Consider the following 20,323-nt stretch of genomic DNA (forward strand, 5'->3'; position numbering starts at 1 on the left):
TAACTTACTTATAAAATAGCAGAACATTGCATTAAGGTTTTACAGTTCAAAAAGAGATGCATACAGAACTTCCCATTAGATAATTCTACTAATTACAATAATCATCCAACAAAATGAGAAAATATACTTACTGTTCTAATGTCATCTTCGTAACTAGTGACTTGTTTATAATAGGGAGATCCTGATAGAACTCTCCAAGCAGAGATCCCACAACCGGTTGCTTTAGATACTCCATCTTCATCTGTTTCACAGCCTCCTACAAGCAAAAGTCTATAAAATGTAAAAAGGCACATTATTGGTTTCATATATTGACACACAAATATGTTGTTGTCATTGCTTTTTAATTTTAAGTCAGAAGTACAGCAGTTTGCCTGTAGTAATGAAAAAAACTTTCAGTACATTATAACAACTTACAGTCCCAGTAAACTTTAAACATCAGGCTGTTCATTCACAGACAAAAAGATCTAAATATTTTTTGATTAACACTTATTTGTGGCATTTATCCCTATCATCTTCGGCTTTCCAAATAAGGCACAACTCCCAACATTTAAAATAAAATACATCTGGCTACAAACCTGAGATTCTCCCCTGCTCTCAAAGAACAATAAAAATTACAACTTAAGCTTATGAACGCCTCAAGACTGCCTCCACCAAGAAAGACAGAAGGGTAATCGTTGTGGGCAACTCCCTTCTCAGGGGAACAGAGGGCCCTATTTGTCGGCCTGACCCTACCCATAGAGAAGTCTGCTGCCTCCCTGGGGCCAGGGTCAGGGATGTTGCCAGAAATCTTCCCAACCTGGTTCACCCCTCTGATTACTATCCTCTATTGATAGTCCAGGCTGGCAGTGATAATATTGAAGAGAGAAGCCTGAAGTCTATCAAACGGGACTTTAGGGGACTGGGACGGTTAGTGGATGGAGCGGGAGTACAGGTGGTGTTTTCGTCTATCCCTACAGTGGCAGGGAGGGGTACCGAGAGGACACGGAAAGCCCACCTGATTAACGCGTGGCTCAGAGGCTGGTGCCAACACAGAAATTTGTTTTTTTTTGGCCATGGGGCGCTTTACTCGGCACCCGGCCTGATGGCCGCAGACGGGTCCCTATCTCTAAGGGGAAAATGGATCCTAGCCCAGGAGCTGGCAGAGCTCATTGAGAGGGCTTTAAACTGGGTAAGAATGGGGAAAAGGCTGAAATAAGGCTTGTTGGAGCTGTGCCAGGGGGAACAATGGCAAGGCCTGGGGAAAAGGCAATGGCCCAACTGAAGTGCATCTACACTAATGCACGCAGCATGGATAACAAACAAGAGGAGCTGGAAGCCATCGTGCAGCAGGCAGGCTATGACTTGGTTGCAATCACGGAAACGTGGTGGGACCACTCTCATGACTGGAGTGCTGCAATGACTGGCTATAGGCTCTTCAGAAGGGACAGGCAGCACAGAAGGGGTGGTGGTGTGGCTCTCTGTATTAGAGATTGTTTTGATGTTGTGGAACTTGAGGCTGGGAATGATAAGGTTGAGTCCCTATGGGTTAGGATCAGTGGGAAGGCCAACAAGGCAAACATCCTGGTGGGGGTCTGTTATAGACCGCCAAATCAGGATGAGGAGACGGATGAGGAGTTCTACAGGCAGCTGGCAGAAGTTGCGGAATTGTCAGTGCTTGTTCTCGTGGGGGACTTCAACTTCCCAGACATATCCTGGAAGCACAACACAGCCCAGAGAAAGCAGTCTAGGAGGTTTCTGGAGAGCGTGGAAGATAGCTTCCTGACGCAGCTGGTTAGAGAGCCTACCAGAGGAGGTGCCCCGCTATACCTTCTGTTTACAAACAGTGATGGACTGGTGGGAGATGTGGTGGTCGGGAGCTGTCTTGGGCAGAGTGACCAGAAAATGGTAGAGTTCTCTATTCTTGGCGAGGTCAGGATGGGGACCAGTAAAACCGCTGTCTTGGACTTCCGGAGGGCTGACTTTGAGCTGTTCAGGACACTGGTTGGCAGAGTCCCTTGGGAGGTGGTTCTGAAGGGCAGAGGAGTCCAGGAAGGCTGGGCACTCTTCAAGAAGGAAATCTTAATGGCTCAGGAGTGGTATGTCCCCATGTGCCCAAAGATGAGCCGGCACAGAAGAAGACCGGCCTGGCTGAAGAGAGTTGTGGCTCAAGCTTAGGAGAAAAAAGAGGGTTTATAATCTTTGGAAAAGAGGCAGGCCACTCAGGACTACTATAAGGCTGTTGCGAGGCTGCGCAGGGACAAAATTAGAAAGGCCAAAGCTCATCTGGAGCTCAGTCTGGCTACTGCCGTTAAAGATAACAAAAAGTGTTTTTACAAATACATCAACACCAAAAGGAGGACTAAGGAGAATCTCCATCCTTTACTGGATGCGGGGGGAAACTTAGTTACAAGAGATGAGGAAAAGGCTGAGGTGCTCAATGCCTTCTTTGCCTCAGTCTTTAGTGGCAAAACCAGTTGTTCTCTGGATACCCAGTACCCTGAGCTGGTGGAAGGGGATGGGGAGCAGGATGTGGCCCTCGCTATCCATGAGGAAATGGTTGGCGACCTGCTACGACACTTCGATGTATGCAAGTCGATGGGGCCGGATGGGATCCACCCGAGGGTACTGAGAGAACTGGCAGAGGAGCTGGCCAAGCCACTTTCCATCATTTATCAGCAGTCCTGGCTATCAGGGGAGGTCCCAGTTGGCTGGCGGCTAGCAAATGTGACTCACATCTACAAGCAGGGCCCGAGGGTAGACCCAGGGAACTATAGGCCTGTTAGCCTGACCTCAGTGACAGGGAAGCTCATGGAGCAGATTGTCTTGAGTGTCATCACGCGGCACTTGCAGGGCAACCAGGCGATCAGGCCCAGCCAGCATGGGTTTATGAAAGGCAGGTCCTGCTTGACGAACCTGATCTCCTTCTATGACAAAGTGACATGCTTAGTGGATGAGGGGAAGGCTGTGGATGTGGTCTACCTTGACTTCAGTAAGGCTTTTGACACCGTTTCCCACAACATTCTCCTCAAGAAACTGGCTGCTCGTGGCTTGGACTGGCGTACGCTTTGTTGGGTTAAAAACTGGCTGGATGGCCGGGCCCAAAGAGTTGTGGTGAACGGAGCCAAATTCAGTTGGAGGCCGGTTACTAGTGAAGTCCCCCAGGGCTCAGTACTGGGGCCGGTCCTCTTTAATATCTTTATCGATGATCTGGATGAGGGGATCGAGTGCACCCTCGGTAAATTTGCAGATGACACCAAGTTAGGTGCATGTGTCGATCTGCTCGAGGGTAGGAAGGCTCTGCAGGAGGATCTGGATAGGCTGGAGCGATGGGCTGAGGTCAACTGTATGAAGTTCAACAAGGCCAAGTGCCAGGTCCTGCACCTGGGCTGCAACAACCCCAAGCAGAGCTACAGGCTGGGAGATGAGTGGCTGGAAAGCTGCCTGGCAGAGAAGGACCTGGGAATACTGGTTGATAGTCAGCTGAATATGAGCCAGCAGTGTGCTCAGGTGGCCAAGAAGGCCAAGAGCATCCTGGCCTGTATAAGAAGCAGTGTGGCCAGCAGGTCTAGGGACGTGATTGTCCCCCTGTACTCAGCCCTGGTGAGGCCGCACCTTGAGTACTGTGTTCAGTTTTAGGCCCTTCGCTACAAGAAGGACATGGAGGTGCTCAAGAGAGTCCAGAGAAGGGCAACGAAGCTGGTGAGGGGTTGGGAGAACAAGGCTTACAAGGAGCAGCTGAGGGAGCTGGGATTGTTCAGCCTGGAGAAGAGGAGGCTAAGAGTAACCTTATCACTCTCTATAGGTACCTTAAAGGAGGCTGTAGAGAGGTAGGGGTTGGTCTATTCTCCCACGTGCCTGGTGACAGGACGAGGGGGAATGGGCTAAAGTTGCACCAGGGGACGTTTAAGTTGGATATTAGGAGGAGCTTCTTTACTGAAAGGGTTGTTAAGCATTGGAATGGGCTGCCCAGGGAAGTGGTTGAGTCACCATCCCTGGAGGTCTTTAAGAGATGTTTAGATGTAGAGCTTAGTGATATGGTTTAGTGGAGGACTTGTTAGTGTTAGGTCAGAGGTTGGACCAAGTGATCTTAGAGGTCTCTTCCAACCTAGATGATTCTGTGAACAGTTCTGGTCATTCTGCTGAAGCATGAAAAAATGGAAGCCTAGTAAGTGGTACAGAAGATATTTCTCCTTTAACTGAAGATCAAAGCAGAAACAGACTTTTCAATTTTGTTTTCTAAAGCCACACTATCAGTTATAATATGCACACAGTAATTTCATTACACACATTAGATTCTACTTACAAAAAAAAATTGAGGTACACTCGATACTATTGTTGATTACCACTAAAATGTATCAAAACATTTTCCCTTGGAGCCCTTTGACCTTATTAACAGGCAGTTTTAGCATTATCTTATGATCACTTTGATGAAAACTTTGAGAACAGAGGTCTATGTTTGTTTGGGAGCATCATTTTATTGAAAAACCCATCAAAAAGTAAAATATCTGCAAACAAAGGCATAGATCGAAGTCATAAGTTGAGCCTGCAGAACATTTATCCGTCTTCAAAGTTCGTGTTAATATTGAAATATTCTACCACCTAGCGGCTGAAGCTCATATAGCAGTCATCTGCCATTTGAGCGTATTTCCAAAAAATTCATTGCTGCATCTCACTAACAAAAACCTCTGCTGTAACTACATAACAAACAGTAATTTATTTAACATTACTGTATAAAAACATCTTAACCAGTTTTAGCTACCCAGACAGCCGAGTAATAGCTTGTATAGAAGTGAAGAAGCCCTCTGTATTTTTTTATGACTAGACACGCAATTTAAATAAGTCTCTTCATAACATACTCCTCAGAATAGGTATTGATTTAATGGATACGTACAATATGAACTGAGTAGTTCTAGTGGACTAAAACTGATTACTGGGGAAAAGTGCCCTTAGAAAAGAGAAAGAAATCACAGATTAAATGTCATACACTTAATAATCCATTCATTTTTCTTCTGCACGTATTTTGTTTCCCTTCTCCCCTGTGTTTCCCTAGTGCAACTTTCCTGTGCTTCCCACCACTTTATCACTGAAGTTTGACACACTGCCACTGATCAAGGAACGTAAGAACTGTCCCCAACTTGTACAAAAGCCATCTTTTAGTCACAATACGTAGCTCTTCTGAAGAACAGCAGTTAAAAAATAAGGAAGAAACAAGTTTCCAAATACCTTACAGCACATAAATACAAAATCTATACAAATAAATCAATCTTTTGACTAAGACACTGAGACATGGCACATCACATGAAACTCCTCCTAACAGCTTTAAGTTTTAGGACAAGAGACTCGATATACCCTATTGTGCATGATGTCATGCCCATTCTAGCTGACCACAAATAAACATGTCTGGATACTCACATCTGAGCACACAGTCTAGCATCAGTGAACACAAAATTACATCTGACATCTCTGAAAGATGTTGGCAAAAATCAGTGTTACATAGATTATGCATGAAGTGATAAAAAAATCACTGGAAGCAAGTCTCGTATCCATCTCTTTCACAACTTGACTATTATGATTTTTTTTTTTTAAAAAACAATTCAATCAGTAAACACAAACTTCATGAGCTCACCACAGCACAGTTGTCAACACCTAATAACCAAAAGACAGCAGGCATAATCCTCTGGAAAATTAATTTTTCTGTAGTCTTGTCCATCCACAGGCATTTACATTCTTCTGTGAGCTCCAACTTCCATTGCAACATGCCACTGAGTTAAAAATTTCAACAGCAATAGTGACTAAAATTCAATTACAATTGACGGCACTGTGCCAGAGTTGACTCAGAGACAAACAGTAGCACAAAGACCAAGAGAAGAGTTGTCAATAGTAGTGACAACAGTAGCGCCAAAACTGCCTGAACTAGCTCTCAAAAACTCCATCAAGATAAATCTTTTCAAAGAAATTTTGGAAAGAACTGTCATATGCAGTGCAACATATTTATAATTCAGAAGTATCTTTTAGGATAAATGAAACTCAATGACAGCTGGAATGAAGATGTCATATCAGTTTAGACATACACAAAACACAAAGCCTCAAGACAAAAAGCCTTCTCCCAGGACTGCAGAGAAATTCATCATGGCAGCACGTACTTAAAATTTTAAAAAGCTTTTCAGAGAGCAAAATGCAACAGCGGGGGCAGAAACTATTATGATGAATAACACAACTGGTATCAAAAGAAAATGAAAGGTACTCCTGAGAGCCTCAGCAAAGATCCAGCCTTGTTTACCAATTATTTTTTCAGCACTAGACAGGAGATGACTCCAAAATAACACAAGTTGACAGGTAGCCTGGGAATAGCAACAAGAGAGGTTTGTTGTTTTTTTTTAAAGTTAGTCTTGGTGTAAAGAAAATACTGTGCTGACAATTCCCCCAACATCCACCCTCCCCAAAATGTGAAGATATTTTTTCCTAGACAAATATTTGGGTTCTTAAATCACACCATACCAGCTGTAGGTTTATGTGACTCCATATGGGCCACAAAGTAACAATTTAATAAATGACACTTACCAGTAACTCTCTGGAAGGGGAAGTTTTATCTACCATGCTGATATTGACATAAGGATCAATGCAAAATCCTTTAGTACTTAATACTGTAAGATCTGTGTTAATTTTTATTCTTGCAGATGCTTTCTGCATACAGCATAGCAAGCGTGCAGCAGTTTCTGGGCTCCATTTCTAAACCCCCCCTAATCTTCTACATACTTCTGGGATCAGCAGACAACTCCTGGGAAATCTTTAAAGAACTTCATGGTGCCTGACATCACTGGAAAGAGCTACTTATAAGCGGCCTCACTTCTAGCAAGCTCTGGCAGCTTTCAACAAGTTCTAACATCTGCTCCTGACCAAAGGGTGCTTTGAGCTTTTGTTCCAGCTGTCTCCTGACTAGGGAGGGTCAGGAACCTTTTTGCTAAGTGCTAGAAAAAGGCCTGTGTAAGCACCACACCTAGCAAACAGCCAACAGATGCTGCAGTGACTTGTGCAGCAGTTTGTGGAAAAGGGGGGCCAGAAACTATTTGTACACGTTTTTAGCAACTGTGGTGATGAAGCCCGGGGCACAGGCCTAGCACCCACCTTGCCTCAGACCATGCTCCCTCAGGGGGATGCAGACAGGCCTTTGGGTCTCGGACCAAGGCCTCTTCCAGAGGTTGGGGCATGGACAGCAGGTGCTCCTTGCCTCTGGAGGTGTGTGCTTGGTGATGGTCTGTCTCAGCAGGCAACAGGTGCTTCAGAAAGAAGGCAGCAGGTTGTTGCAGCATCAGAGATGACCAGAAAAGGAGACTGGCTGGATCCTCTGACACTCTGCTCTGAGGATACAGGATTATCCTAAACTCACAGACGTACTGAAGTGGGGGGCACGCATCCCCCATGTATATCAGACTGGGAAACGGAGACTTCCCCTAATGGAAGAGGCTGGAAAGCTAGCAACTTCTGGCACCAACAGAGGCTCCTGCTTCACCTGAAGATCTGCAGCTACAGATTAGGTTCAGCATCCTTGCAGCAGATTAGGGGCTGGGAGTACCTCAGAGCTCCAAGCCCAGCTGGAGGCCAGTCACTAGTGGTGTACCCCAGAGGTTCATACCAGGGCCCATACTGTTTAACAGCTTCATTAACAAGATGAACTATGAGGCAAAGTTTGCAGATAATACAAAACTGGGTAAGCGGTTGATGAAATGCTAGACTGTGCTATCATTCAGAGGGACCACAGCAGGCTGGAGAGACAGGCCAGTAGGAACCTCACGAAGTTCAACAACAGGAAGCACAGAGTCCTGTGCTTGGGAAGGAATAACCACATACACCAGTATGAACTGGATGTCATCCTTACAGTCTACTCAGCGCAGGTGAAACATCTGAGTTGCTGCATCCAGCTCTGGGCCCCCCAGTATAGGGGACGTGAACGTAATAGTGGAGCAAATCCATCAAAGGGCAATGAAGGTGAAGGTTTTGGAGCATCTGCCATACCAGGAAAAGCAAAGAGAGCTAGGACTGCTCAGCCTGATGATGAAAAGTCTGAGGGTAGATTCTATGAACATGTATAGTTATCTTGAGGAGAAGGAGTGTGGGAAGCATGGCTCCAAGCAAACTGCTCTGGTTGACCCTGCTGGAAGGGGAATGGGCTAGATGATTTCTAGAGGTTCCTTTCAGCCTCAAAAAGCTGGCTGCCCCTGCAGTATCTCAATTATATTCTGCTTTCAAGGGTTCTATAAAGTTGGGCTAAAGATAATTAGTATACTACTGGTCTCAAGGACAGCAAGTTCAATTAAGGTATCCAAAAATAAGTCTTGAGACTTCTACACAATTTTTCACACATCAATTCGGGTACGATAACAAGCAAGATTTCAAGTGAACCTAAAACCTTCATCTCCCAAAGCCATCACACATTTTAGGCTCTAACATCAGACTCCTTCTGAAGCAACTGCAGATAACCCTGAAATAAGGCATTCAGCTCCAGATTAAAGTACACAAAATAAGTGAGGTGTTGAAACTTCCATTAGAGCCTACAGAGAGCTCACACTGAAGCAAACATTTAAGTTTTATCAACTGAAGTTGATAAATTCCATCACAGATGAAAGCTGGAATGCATGGAAACGCAAGCATTTAAGCATCTAAATTAAGATTTTTTTCCAACAGCAGTAAAACTCAAGATTATACTTTTTCCCCAAAGCTACCATTTCATGTTTTCCTACAGATTCAGATACATTCCCTACTGAAAGATTTTCTTTGCAATTATCATATGCTTACTTTCGTTTTTTTCAATTAGATATATTAAGTTCTTGATTGCCATTTTATTGCAGTTTAATAGGTAACTGGCAAATACATAGCAATACAGTGTGGTAAGTCAAGGCCTACAAGCTATAGAGACAGATCTGTAAAACTGCACCATCTAAAACTAAATGAAATGCAAAAAAAAAAACAAAGTTGAACTTAAGTGATCAAAGTTCACGTTAATGAAAATGGAAACTTTGAAGGATTCATATTTATCTAAAATTTTCTTCAACACACAATTTAAGACAACTGCCTCCCTCAAGCTCCTGTTTTTCAGATAAAACAACTTAATTTCAACAAGTGATTCTGCTCATGAATTTACAGGTCTCTAATGTCAGTTCTTTAAAGTATCAATTTTCAACTTTATTAAGCAAGTCAACTAATTACATATACCAGGAGATACTACAATCATGGAGGACTCTATATGATTTTTTTTTTCCATGGGTCATAATATTTCCTGCTAAAAACAAGTAATTGCTGAATGTGCAATACACACACATTACAGAAATTATTGCTTTAGCAGCAGATATAACCACATATTTTCATGTCAGGAAAGGGCATTTCCCAAGATAGAAAATTTTAGAATATTGGCAAAAGAATATGCTGACCATAAGCTTCCACTGAAATTAATTTTATTTACTAATATTCTGAATAAACTGTTCTAAGAACAAAAGAACAGGAGACAATGCTGCTTTTACTTCATACTAATAATAAGATTTTAAAATGTAAACCCATAATCATAAAAGAACAGTGGGAAAACAAAAACTATTAGTTGGAGGTGAGATGAAAGAAAACACAAAACTTGAATTCTTTTTTCTCCTCCCTATTATATACTTCTGTGGCAAGAAGCTGTCACTGGCACACACAAAGCGATGTCCAGACTACATCAGCTGATTTTCTATTTCATTTATTTACTTATTGATGGATTCATCTATTTTAACAGTTTAACTGTTCTGATATCATTTGCCCAGAAATGCACAGAAAATCAAACACAAGCATATCTATATATTAATACAATGAGAATAATTATTTGACCATAGTTTGATTCTAACAGCACAGTTGCAAAGAATATTGGTTAATATTCAATCTACTTCATTCCTCATATTAGGAGCAGAAAAGGCAGATTTGGAAGCAAGTGTCAAGAACCCTTGTCTGATTAAAGGAAAGAATGAATTGTTTCTGCTGCCTGGTCAGAGTGCTACCAAAGCTCCATCATCCAGACTTACTATTTCAAAACTCTAGATTTAGTATATTACGTATGAAATATGCGGAATTACTAATTAAATATTAAGCAGTTAGAAAGAGAAAACCACTACTTTAAGAGGTTAATTTTCAGTATAAGCTAGGAGAACATTAGTTCTCATCAACAACCAGTTTTTCCTTAAGATAGCTATCTCAATATTGAAGGATGAGAACAAGTTTCTAACAGAGTTTATTCTAGTATTCTATATCCAAACTGAATTTCTGTTTAAAACAATGCAGTAAATTGTGTTGACAAATTTAATCCTAGTAGCTATAATAGAATAAAAATATCTAGAAAGGGAGTTCTCACAATTTAAAAGAAATCAAAGAGTAAGTTGCCAAGTTTATCTTGCCATATGACCAGTAGATATAAAAATGGCAGATAACATTTTCAACAGAGGAATTGCCTAACCAGGACCTATTCCAACCACATCTGCTGCAAGACCAGGTAGCCAATCAGTCCCCCTTTCAAATCTGGTATCTGTGCCCAACATGTTACTAATTAAGGAAAAAGCATCACAAGACAACTCCAAATACCAAAGCCTGGCCGTTCCAGCCAGAACAGTAGGGAAAAGTCCAGGAAACAAATCCAGAGCGGGAAGGAAAAAAGAAAAAAAAAAAAAACAAGCAAACTATAACCAGCCCTTAAACCCATCAAATTCAGAAATATCTTTTGAAGCTATTTCTGACATTCTAAAAATGCTGCTAATGCAACATACTCAGACAGTAAATGATGCAACAAGTAAACAATTTTCTGTATTTATCAAATACAGCACTTAAAGCTAAGTGTTGCATTTGATAAATAAAAATCATGTGTTCTTGAAGAATCAAAAACATACAGATAAACTGACCCAGGCTGCCAAGGCAAATACCTCAGACGTGTTCTCACTGCTGTTTTCTCTATACCTAAGCTACAGTTTCATTGAAGAAGCATACAACAAGCCTTTCTGAAAGAGTGCTTAAGGTACTCTCCAGTACACATGCTAAGAATACATCTTCCAAAAACCAGAAATTACTGAAATTAAGGCATACTACATGACTAAACAGCCCGTGACCACCACATCTCCCTCTCACCAGCATCAGTATTAACTGCAAATAAACAGAAAATAAACGTTTATTTCAAAGAAACTGAGATCAAGTCCTGTGTTTGTTACAAAGAAAAGTTAGTCTTCTCAAGTTAAGGCACTTGATAGGTCAAGAAAAAAAAGCATTTCTCTTAAAGAACTTAAGGAAACTTAAACAACTCTTAAAGAAAAATTAGTCAAATAGCCAACAAGTACCATAGCTTGAGGCTAAAAAAAATCCAACTTCAGAAAAACAGAAACTCTAAAAAGTTATGCAAAAAGAAAAGCTTTCTTTAATTTACATTTCTAGAGGCAATAAAATCTACTTAGATCTTAACCCTAGTGAAGGCTCTTTAATACTAAAGACATGATACCCTATTCACAGGATATACATGTCTATAAGGAACTCTTCTGGAGTTCACAAGTGTGCTAGTTGTCATTTGTTCTGGTGTTTGAGTGTACCAACTGTCTCACTCAAGAAGCTGAACTTCCCTCAATATCTTTACTCATTATTAGTAAAGTGAGACCACCAACTAGGCCTTGTTTCATACGTACAGCAATATGTGACTTGTTATTGCTGACTTATTAAATACCAAGATTAAATTAGATACCTCCTCCCCTCCTTTTTAAACATGTTCAACACACTGCGTTTTATTTTGCCACCTTCGTTCATCATTTCGATATTACTGGCAGATAGCAAACAAAATGCTTACCTGTGACCAGGATGGTAAATGACAGTTGTTATTCCATGTGCATAATGGCTACTAAAGCTGAAACTGTGACTTTCTTGAAAGCTTTGATTTGTTCCAACACTAAGTATGGGTGTAAAAAAAAAAATTAAATTAGATTTATTTTCTTTAAATAGTGGGAAAGAATTCCTTTGAAGTTCATGGTATCTTCTCCAAGTAAGACAAAACTTGTGCTTACCTTACAAGATAACTTCTCAGCTCTCCACGATAATTAACGACAAGCAATTCAGCTGACCACTGGGCACTTGCTTTATATTCTAGGAAGATTAATCCAGCAACAGCATAACTCAGATCTCCCGGAAAACTTGCTGCCTTTACTCAAAAATGCAGAAAAATATCGAGAGAGAAAGGCGGGGAAAGAAAGAAGAAGGAAAAAAAAATGTATCTTGGTTACTTTTAAGAAATTCAAAATTTACTACTTTTATGAAAGTGTTTTTAAAAAACTAATGTTTCATAGTTTCTAATAGTAACAAAATACACTTCTTTGATCTTGATCTTAAAGAAAGCTTATTAATAAAAAGTCCACAAAAACAACATGCTAAGGAAATAGACTTTAAAACCACTCCCAAATTAGCTTAGTGCAACCTTTGAATACAGAAAACAAAACATGTAATTGTAAACAAAACATGTAATAGTTTGCCTAGCACAACATGTTCTCATACCTACCAATGAAAAAATTCTCATATTGCTTTATTAGCAATATTTCCTCAATTTATAACACAATCTGCCCATGAACTGCAGATTTCTCATCTGCTATTACAAACCATAACCATTTGCACACACACACCAAGTAGAAGATTCTGTATTTCCACAATCTGATGTACCTGCTGATCTACCACAGTTCTGACCAAGATGAAAACTCTGCCTAGATAAAACAGCACAAAGGATATGTTCTGCATATGCTACATATGACTTAAACTTAGTTAACTTTAATGTAACTGTTATATGATAAATACTTCATAGCATATCCATGCATGGTATTCATATTGTAAGCCTTAATACCAAAGTATGCCACGATTTACAAAAAAAAAAAAATTACCCTTTATCCTTACAAGAAGTTAAATTTGTACAAATTTAATCAGAGACAGCACTTACCGGTGAAATGACCAAAAGCTCGCTACCCACTAGGTCAAAAACTCTCACAGTTCCAGTACTCTCAGCATAAGCAAGTAACGTACAGTCATGGCTCCAAGCCACTCGTCTCCACTGCGGGTTAGGATCTTTTGGCACTACAGAAAAGGAAAACATTCTTAAAATAAAAGTTTCTTTCACCAGTCAATGGCCACAGTCTGAGTCACAACAAAGTGAACTGTGTTGGACCATCTGACAACCTCCAACTCATCCAGTGTTGGAAAAACAGCACATAAGAATTTAAGTGAGCTTTAAACTGATTTGTACAGAGTAACTTTCATGGTTTGGAACCTCTAGTTCTATAGATGGTCACTGCCCGACAGACAATCGTTCATCTACTTACTTCTGAAAATAATATTTGCCGTGTCAGGAGGTAGAGATAAGGACAAGAAAAAGAGAACTATAATCTCTTAAACAAAATTAAAAAAAAAAAGACATCTGCATCAAAAATTGCATGATTCCTGTCATCATTATAAACTTACCTTCCAAAACAAAAACAAACATGAAAAATAAAAAAACTCCAACATCCACTATGCCTTCAAAATCCATTCATTCCACTATCACTTCATTTCAGGTACTGTATGTTAATCAATGCGAAAAGAATCAGCAGGGGGAAAAATGGAGCTAATCACAGAGCAAAAATACTAAGAGACTCCTCACGATACTTTTAAGAAGTTAGTAAACCAATACCACCACTTAGCAACACATGAATAAATAACAACAGCCACATCAAGTAACTATATAGAGGTTGCCACATTACCTTGGCATTTTCCAACTATGGATCCAAAGTCATCTTTTGCAGACCTGCAGATTAAGATTCACGGATTTAGACTACACACACATTCACTTATTCAATTTTCCAGAATAAACTCAGAGCTATAAAAATACTTTAAGTGCACAATCCAAAGGCCTGAATGTATTTGACTACTTGTTCAGAAAGACAGATAGCAGCCTTCACCCTCAGGCAGCTAGTCTTGGTAACAATAGAATTTTAGAAACCCTCCATATAACCCATAAAAAAATAATACCCCAGATTTAGCAGTAATGTTGTTCAAAATTCTTCCTGAAGTTCTGAAATGCTGGGTAAGTCTTTTTTTCCTTAAACTAGCCAGTATTCTCTGTTACAATTTAGAAACAATGCAAGAATATAGTTACATTAATACAGTTGAAACACAAGATTTATTCTATAGTTTATAAGCTGACATTTATGGTGTTCACATCACTTGTGATTGAAAATTTTCATACACTTGCTTCTTTTACATACAAATGGAAGGTCTGACCTTCTAGCAAATGGATTTTTGTGAAACAAGTAAACATACTCAATCAAGATCTGTTCTACTGCTAAATGTGTTCTTGAACTGGCAAAGGAAAACTTGTTGTTAGAGAACAGAAGAAAAAGGAAAATGTGAGTCTTTATGGCAATTCGTATCACTTGTAAAATAAAGTGAAGTATTATACATGCCACCTATTATACAGAGAAGTGTAATACTAGCTCCTTGTCTCACTTCTTCTCACTTTAAGGGGGAATGGAAAGGCAAAGGTTAGAAAGACCATGAATTGGAGTTTAGCACTTGCTTTTCTTTCACATCTTAAAAAAATTAAAAAAATAAGACACACACAAACACATCCCAACATGGAGGGAAATACAGATAAGTGTTTATATATAAATCCATAGCATTTATAATTGTTTTTTGGGTGTGAGTTGTTTTTAAAATGGTGAGTGGGCGAGACCTAAAAAGAAATAGAAGGCTTTTGCTTTCTAAGTGATAACACATTTTAAGATTATCCCATAGACTAATTTCAGGATATATGTAGCATTCTAAAAGAATAAAAAAAGCATTTAAAACCATGGTTAGCAAGTCACTAGAAACACTCTCTCGTAACTCTACAACTGTGGTTATGAAACAACACATAATCATAAGTTACCTGATTTCTACACATTGGTCTTGCACAACTGCCAACAATTTACCATTGCTGAAAGAGGAAAATAACGGAATGAAAGTTAGTTAAAGTCCAGTCCTTTCAGAGTGTGGAAGAGAGCTCTGTGCACTTTTCTGCATGGTTAAACATAACGTCCCAATTTGTTATGAAAGAGAAAATATCACTTCTTATACAAAAAAAGTGTTTTAATAGAATTCCCCTTATGTCACTGAAACATATCTGTCACAGTCTCTAACAGCAGCACTAAGAAAACAGAAGCAGTGCCTAAAAATGTTACTGCTGGGCAAGTCAAAAATCAGACGTTTTTTATGGATAAGTTTATACCAGCAATACTTGAAGACTTTGTATTGCTTTATCTGAACCACATAGCTACCATACTTCAGGAAGTCAGGCCATCTCCTTAGCAGCAGGCCTCCCACAGAATCACAGAATTGTCTACGTTGGAAGAGACCTCCAAGATCACCTAGTCTAACCTCTGACCTAACACTAACAAGTCCTCCACTAAACCATATCACTAAGCTCAACATCTAAACGTCTCTTAAAGACCTCCAGGGATGGTGACTCAACCACCTCTCTGGGCAGTCCATTCCAATGCCTAACAACCCTTTCAGTAAAGAAGTTCTTCCTAATATCCAACCTAAACCTCCCCTGGCACAACTTTAGCCCATTCCCCTTCGTCCTGTCACCAGGCACGTGGGAGAATAGACCAACCCCTACCTTGCTACAGCCTCCTTTAAGGTACCTGTAGAGAACAATAAGGTTGCCCCTGAGCCTCCTCTTCTCCAGGCTGAACAATCCCAGCTCCCTCAGCTGCTCCTCGTAAGACTTGTAAGACAAAGACTCCCGTCTTTGTACTTAACATACAACATTGCAGCTGGCATGTCACACATCAAAAGGATCACCACTTCCCTCAAAGAATCACCACCTCTTTCAACACAAAACTCTTGCTAAACCACTGATCGTACTTAGTGATAATAAGCTAAAATATTCCATACTACTTTCATGTTTCTTTACATACGTTTATGCTTACTTTTAAAAGCCAATGATTTCAATGATGCTTCTAAAATTACTATAGAACAGCTGTTTCTAGCCTTGGAATTCTTGTTTCTTCCTTCAACAAAGGAAACAGTAGACGGCTTGAGGGTACACATTCACTTTCCACAAATTTAAAAATAAACAATTTATATTACATATTCTGTAAGTTATAGGTCTTTAGCTGATCAAACTCAAGTTCTGAATACAGTCCCAGCAGAAGTATTACACTACAAGCTACTTTTGCTAAAATGCTAAAAGTATACACAGACATGCATGAAAGATGCCTTAAAATGGAAATGCTGTGGAAGCCCCTAGATAGCAGACTGACCTTTCTTTCCCAAGGCTACCTCTGAATGCCCCCTGTAGTTCTCTTGACCAAGAAGAGTAACATTACTTTAGCATGTTATTAATTCAACATTGCTATCAATGTGGGCAGGACGGAAAGTATTAATACATTTGCTATTACCAAATACTGAAAGCATATAAATACATAAGCTGGTTACCTTGCAAGTACTAGCTGCCAGTTTATCTGCTTATTAACTAGACGAACCAGTCCATTTGGCAGACAAAACTTCGCAGGGCTGAAAAAGATAAATAAATAAGTATTAGCCCAAATCAGAACATATGCCTAGCAATACATGAGATATACACGCCAGGTGACTTAGCTTTAAGATAGCCAATCACCTGGGAAGTTTTAGCAACTACAACTAAACGTGAATCAGCAATGCACCCTGCCAACAGCACAGGTTAACAACATCCTCATTTGAATTAATAGAATCATAGCTACATTTTAAGAGATCTAATTATTTACTCATCATTCTTCAGACTCTGGTCAGCAGCCAGTTTGAGGTACCCTACCACAAGGACACCAGTAAACCGGTGTGCTACCAAGATGGTCCGGGGACTGGAGCACTTGCCCTACAAGGACAAGGTGAGGGAATCGGAGCCTGGAGAAGCGAAGGCTTCAGACAGAGCTAACCAAAGCCCTCTGGAACCTACAAGGTTCCAAGAAGAGTCACTGAGGTGCATGGCAGGAATGCTGATCAGTTTAAAACAGAGGAGATTCCAAGCTGACATAAGGAAAAGAATTCTTCACCATAAATACAGTCATGCCCTGGAAAAGGCTGTCCAGAAGCTCTGGGATCTCTATCCTTAAACATTTTCAATACCTAGCTGGATCCTAAGGAACCTGGTCTGAGATTGATATTCATCTTGTTTCCTTCCTCCTTTGTTTCTAACCTTATGTTATAAATACATGAAAATGGCAGCTAGAATCAATTTTAAAAGCTAGAAAACAGACCATCAATATGACTACTGATATAAAGAAAATTAAATAAGTTCATTCTGTTTGCAGCTGAATCCTTACAACCTGGCTTATATGATGGCATGGATCCCGCAAACACAAACAAAAAAGGCAGAAAATAAAGTAGACCACCAGAAATAGGGAAAACAGCAATGACTGCTGACTTACTGCTATAGTACTATTTCACAGTGAGCAACACCATAGCCCATTTTCATACCTCAAAAATAACAGAATACCTCTAAAGAGGGAGAACTCATATCTTCAAACACACGAAGAGCTTCAACAGAGTGGTATAATCAGAGTTGAAATTCTCCAGGAACACTGTATTTATTCCAGTATGTTTCAGTGATCATTTTAGTGTTTTCTGAATCAGAATTACTTACAAAGCATTTTATACAACAGTTTGATTATTAAAAAAAATAATAATAGTACAAATTATAGCCTCAATAGAAACAAACCCTGCCATGCCACCATACCTGTCATTGAGGCTTAAAAGAAAACAGATTCACTGGAAGTATCTCAACTAGGAGTGGAGAGGAAAAACAAATGTTTTGAGAAAGAGGATGTTCCAACTGCAAGTTTACTTAGACTTCTTATAAAACCAAAAAGTCAAACTAGCATACACTACTTTTTTTCTAGATAGGTTTCGGCTGCAACTCAAGTGGTTTCAGCCTCAGTTGATGAAAAGATAATATTCTACGCAGTGTTCAGTTTTATTGTCATTAACAATAACTTTATATTAAAAAGGTATCAAAATATTACCAAATAAAAAGATTAAACATTATTTTCAAACCTACCTGTACCAGATATATCGAAGCAGAAACAATGCAGGACCTACAAAAATGAATAAGCAAGCAAAAATTAAATCCCTAGCTGTTTTAAAACACTCTTCAGCTTACTGTACATAGAATTTCAAAAGTTCTCACAAAACAAAAAGTTGTACAGGGAAAAAGCCTCTACTCTTGGTCAGTGAATCCTTATATTAAAGTAAATGCAAATGTCAAATTAAAAAAATCAGAAATGAGTATTGATTTTTTCTAAGAGAAATGCCTAAGGAAAGCACAACTCAGTTAATGCATAAACCAAGAGCTGAATTTGCAACGATCATAATATCATAAAGCTTCCTCACAGAGTTGTCTAAATAGCAAGTAGCCCAATTGTAAGAACTGAGAAACAGAAAAACAACATCTTGCAAAGTACAACAGGACTTCCAAACTTTTTAGATGTTTTATTATTTTGTCCCAATAACCTAACAGAGGCAAGAGAGCTCACAAAAATGAAATACAGTAACACAGTAATAGTGATAATCAGAAAGCATCTTTCTAAAAATACATCTTCTGCTCTATTTCCATTATACTAGCCACCCTAAAGAGGAGAAAGTGTAAATTTTACTGGCAATCTACACATGATTCTTATGAGTCAGGAACATAAAAACAAGTCATATTTACCTGTAATTGCTCTAGTGATGATAAACGATGCACCATGTTTTCTGTTGCCTCTTGGCTGCAATTAAAACAATAACGGTCAAACACTATGGTACACATTTTAACTTAAATATTGCATCCATACTATATCCAATCAGCATTCACTGATTGAATGTAAGCTGCCTGCTGGCCAGAAGTTCCTTACTTATTTTTGATCACTCACTACTTTATTTAGTGAGTAATTTAGCCACATAAGTTAAAGCAGGCTATAGAACCAAATAAATTCAGTAAGTGTCAACCTATAACAAACAAAATTTACTACAAATTACGTATCGATTCAACTTTGCCTTGGTCTATGGGTAGTAAAAAAAAAAAAAGAAGAAAAGATTGCCTTCTGATGAGGTTCTCCTGTAAGGTGTTACAAATCATTCTTTCTATGCCAAATGAATGCCAAATTGAACTGTAATCCCCAGAAAAAGGTCAAAGCAATTGGTGTTCAACATACTATCCCAATATATAACTGCTAAGCTACATAACGACTGCTTATGAAAGTTCCAGAAAAACATTTTTAGAAAAAAAGACCACTGAAGTAAAACTTATGTCAATCTGTACTGGTTACCACAGCCATCCAATTCACTGCATCTACTCAACAGCCTTGTACAGCCTTTCCAGCATTCTTGCTCTACTTTCATACGTGGGAGGACCAAACTACTGCATAAATAAAAGCACTCTTCAAACACAGAAAAATGAAGCAAAACATAGGATTTATATTCCTAGCTATAAAAAAGGTAAAGTTTTCAGAAGGCAGCAAGAAGTTAGGAAAAACAGATTACACAAAGAAGATAATAAATAAGGAAGACATCACACACAAAATGAACTTATACTTTCCTACTCAAAATATGAGAACATCACAAACTGAGCACTAAAGTAGCTAATAAATGAATTACCTCTTCCCTTCAGTATATAATGCATAGGGCATATCATTACTTGTTATCTAAGATAGTCAGACCTCTTATTCCAAGTTATATGGCAGCAAGCACCAAAGGACACACTAACATGAAAATTCAGGAGTACTTGCATGTTTAAAAATATATTTGGGCTCCCAAATTTAAAATACTGAAGTAAATATTAGCAGTTTTCTATGTAAAACTTGCAATCCAGAAACAGTGTTTGAAATAATCAGGCTACTTTCTCACAGCATATGAGAAGTCAACACATGTACTAATAGATAATGTCCAAAATTCAGGTTGATCAATCAGTAAATAACAAGACATTAAAGTAAAAGAAGTGAGACTACAAATTATTTGTCACAGCTATCATAGTACCTTGGGGTACTGCAATTGTTCCTAAGGAATTTGAAAACCAGAACCTGATAAGATTTTTTTGGATTAAGAAAAGCCTTTTTGAAAAATATTTCCAAATATTGCTTATACATATTACTATGTATATTACTATACTCTCCAGACGTTTTTCCCCAAGTATTCTTAATGCTCACTCCTGAGACTAAACTGCATTATTATTCCACGCATCTTAACCCTTCACAAAGCTGATTTACTCCTACTCTCTGAAGACTGGAATTTTATATTTTGAAGTAACAGCCCTATCGCCCCAGATACAGTAATGGCTACCAGATCTGTA

General features: G+C 39.2%; 1 protein-coding gene across 3 annotated transcripts in view; it reads right to left on the reverse strand.

Annotated features, from left to right (window-relative positions):
- NBAS (NBAS subunit of NRZ tethering complex) overlaps window positions 1-20,323 on the reverse strand; it is a 185,828-nt gene that overhangs the window by 162,417 nt on the left and 3,088 nt on the right. For all 3 annotated transcript variants that reach the window (XM_080583780.1, XM_080583781.1, XM_080583782.1), the window contains exons 2-10: window positions 18,710-18,764; window positions 18,059-18,095; window positions 16,462-16,539; window positions 14,909-14,956; window positions 13,743-13,786; window positions 12,947-13,080; window positions 12,030-12,163; window positions 11,816-11,914; window positions 132-270 (exon numbers count right to left, since the gene is read on the reverse strand). In XM_080583780.1, coding sequence (XP_080439906.1) covers window positions 132-270; window positions 11,816-11,914; window positions 12,030-12,163; window positions 12,947-13,080; window positions 13,743-13,786; window positions 14,909-14,956; window positions 16,462-16,539; window positions 18,059-18,095; window positions 18,710-18,764 — 768 coding nt within the window. The remainder of the gene's footprint in view (window positions 1-131; window positions 271-11,815; window positions 11,915-12,029; window positions 12,164-12,946; window positions 13,081-13,742; window positions 13,787-14,908; window positions 14,957-16,461; window positions 16,540-18,058; window positions 18,096-18,709; window positions 18,765-20,323) is intronic.

The sequence above is a fragment of the Anser brachyrhynchus genome (assembly GCF_964034855.1).
Source record: "Anser brachyrhynchus genome assembly, chromosome: 3".
Taxonomy (NCBI): domain Eukaryota; kingdom Metazoa; phylum Chordata; class Aves; order Anseriformes; family Anatidae; genus Anser; species Anser brachyrhynchus.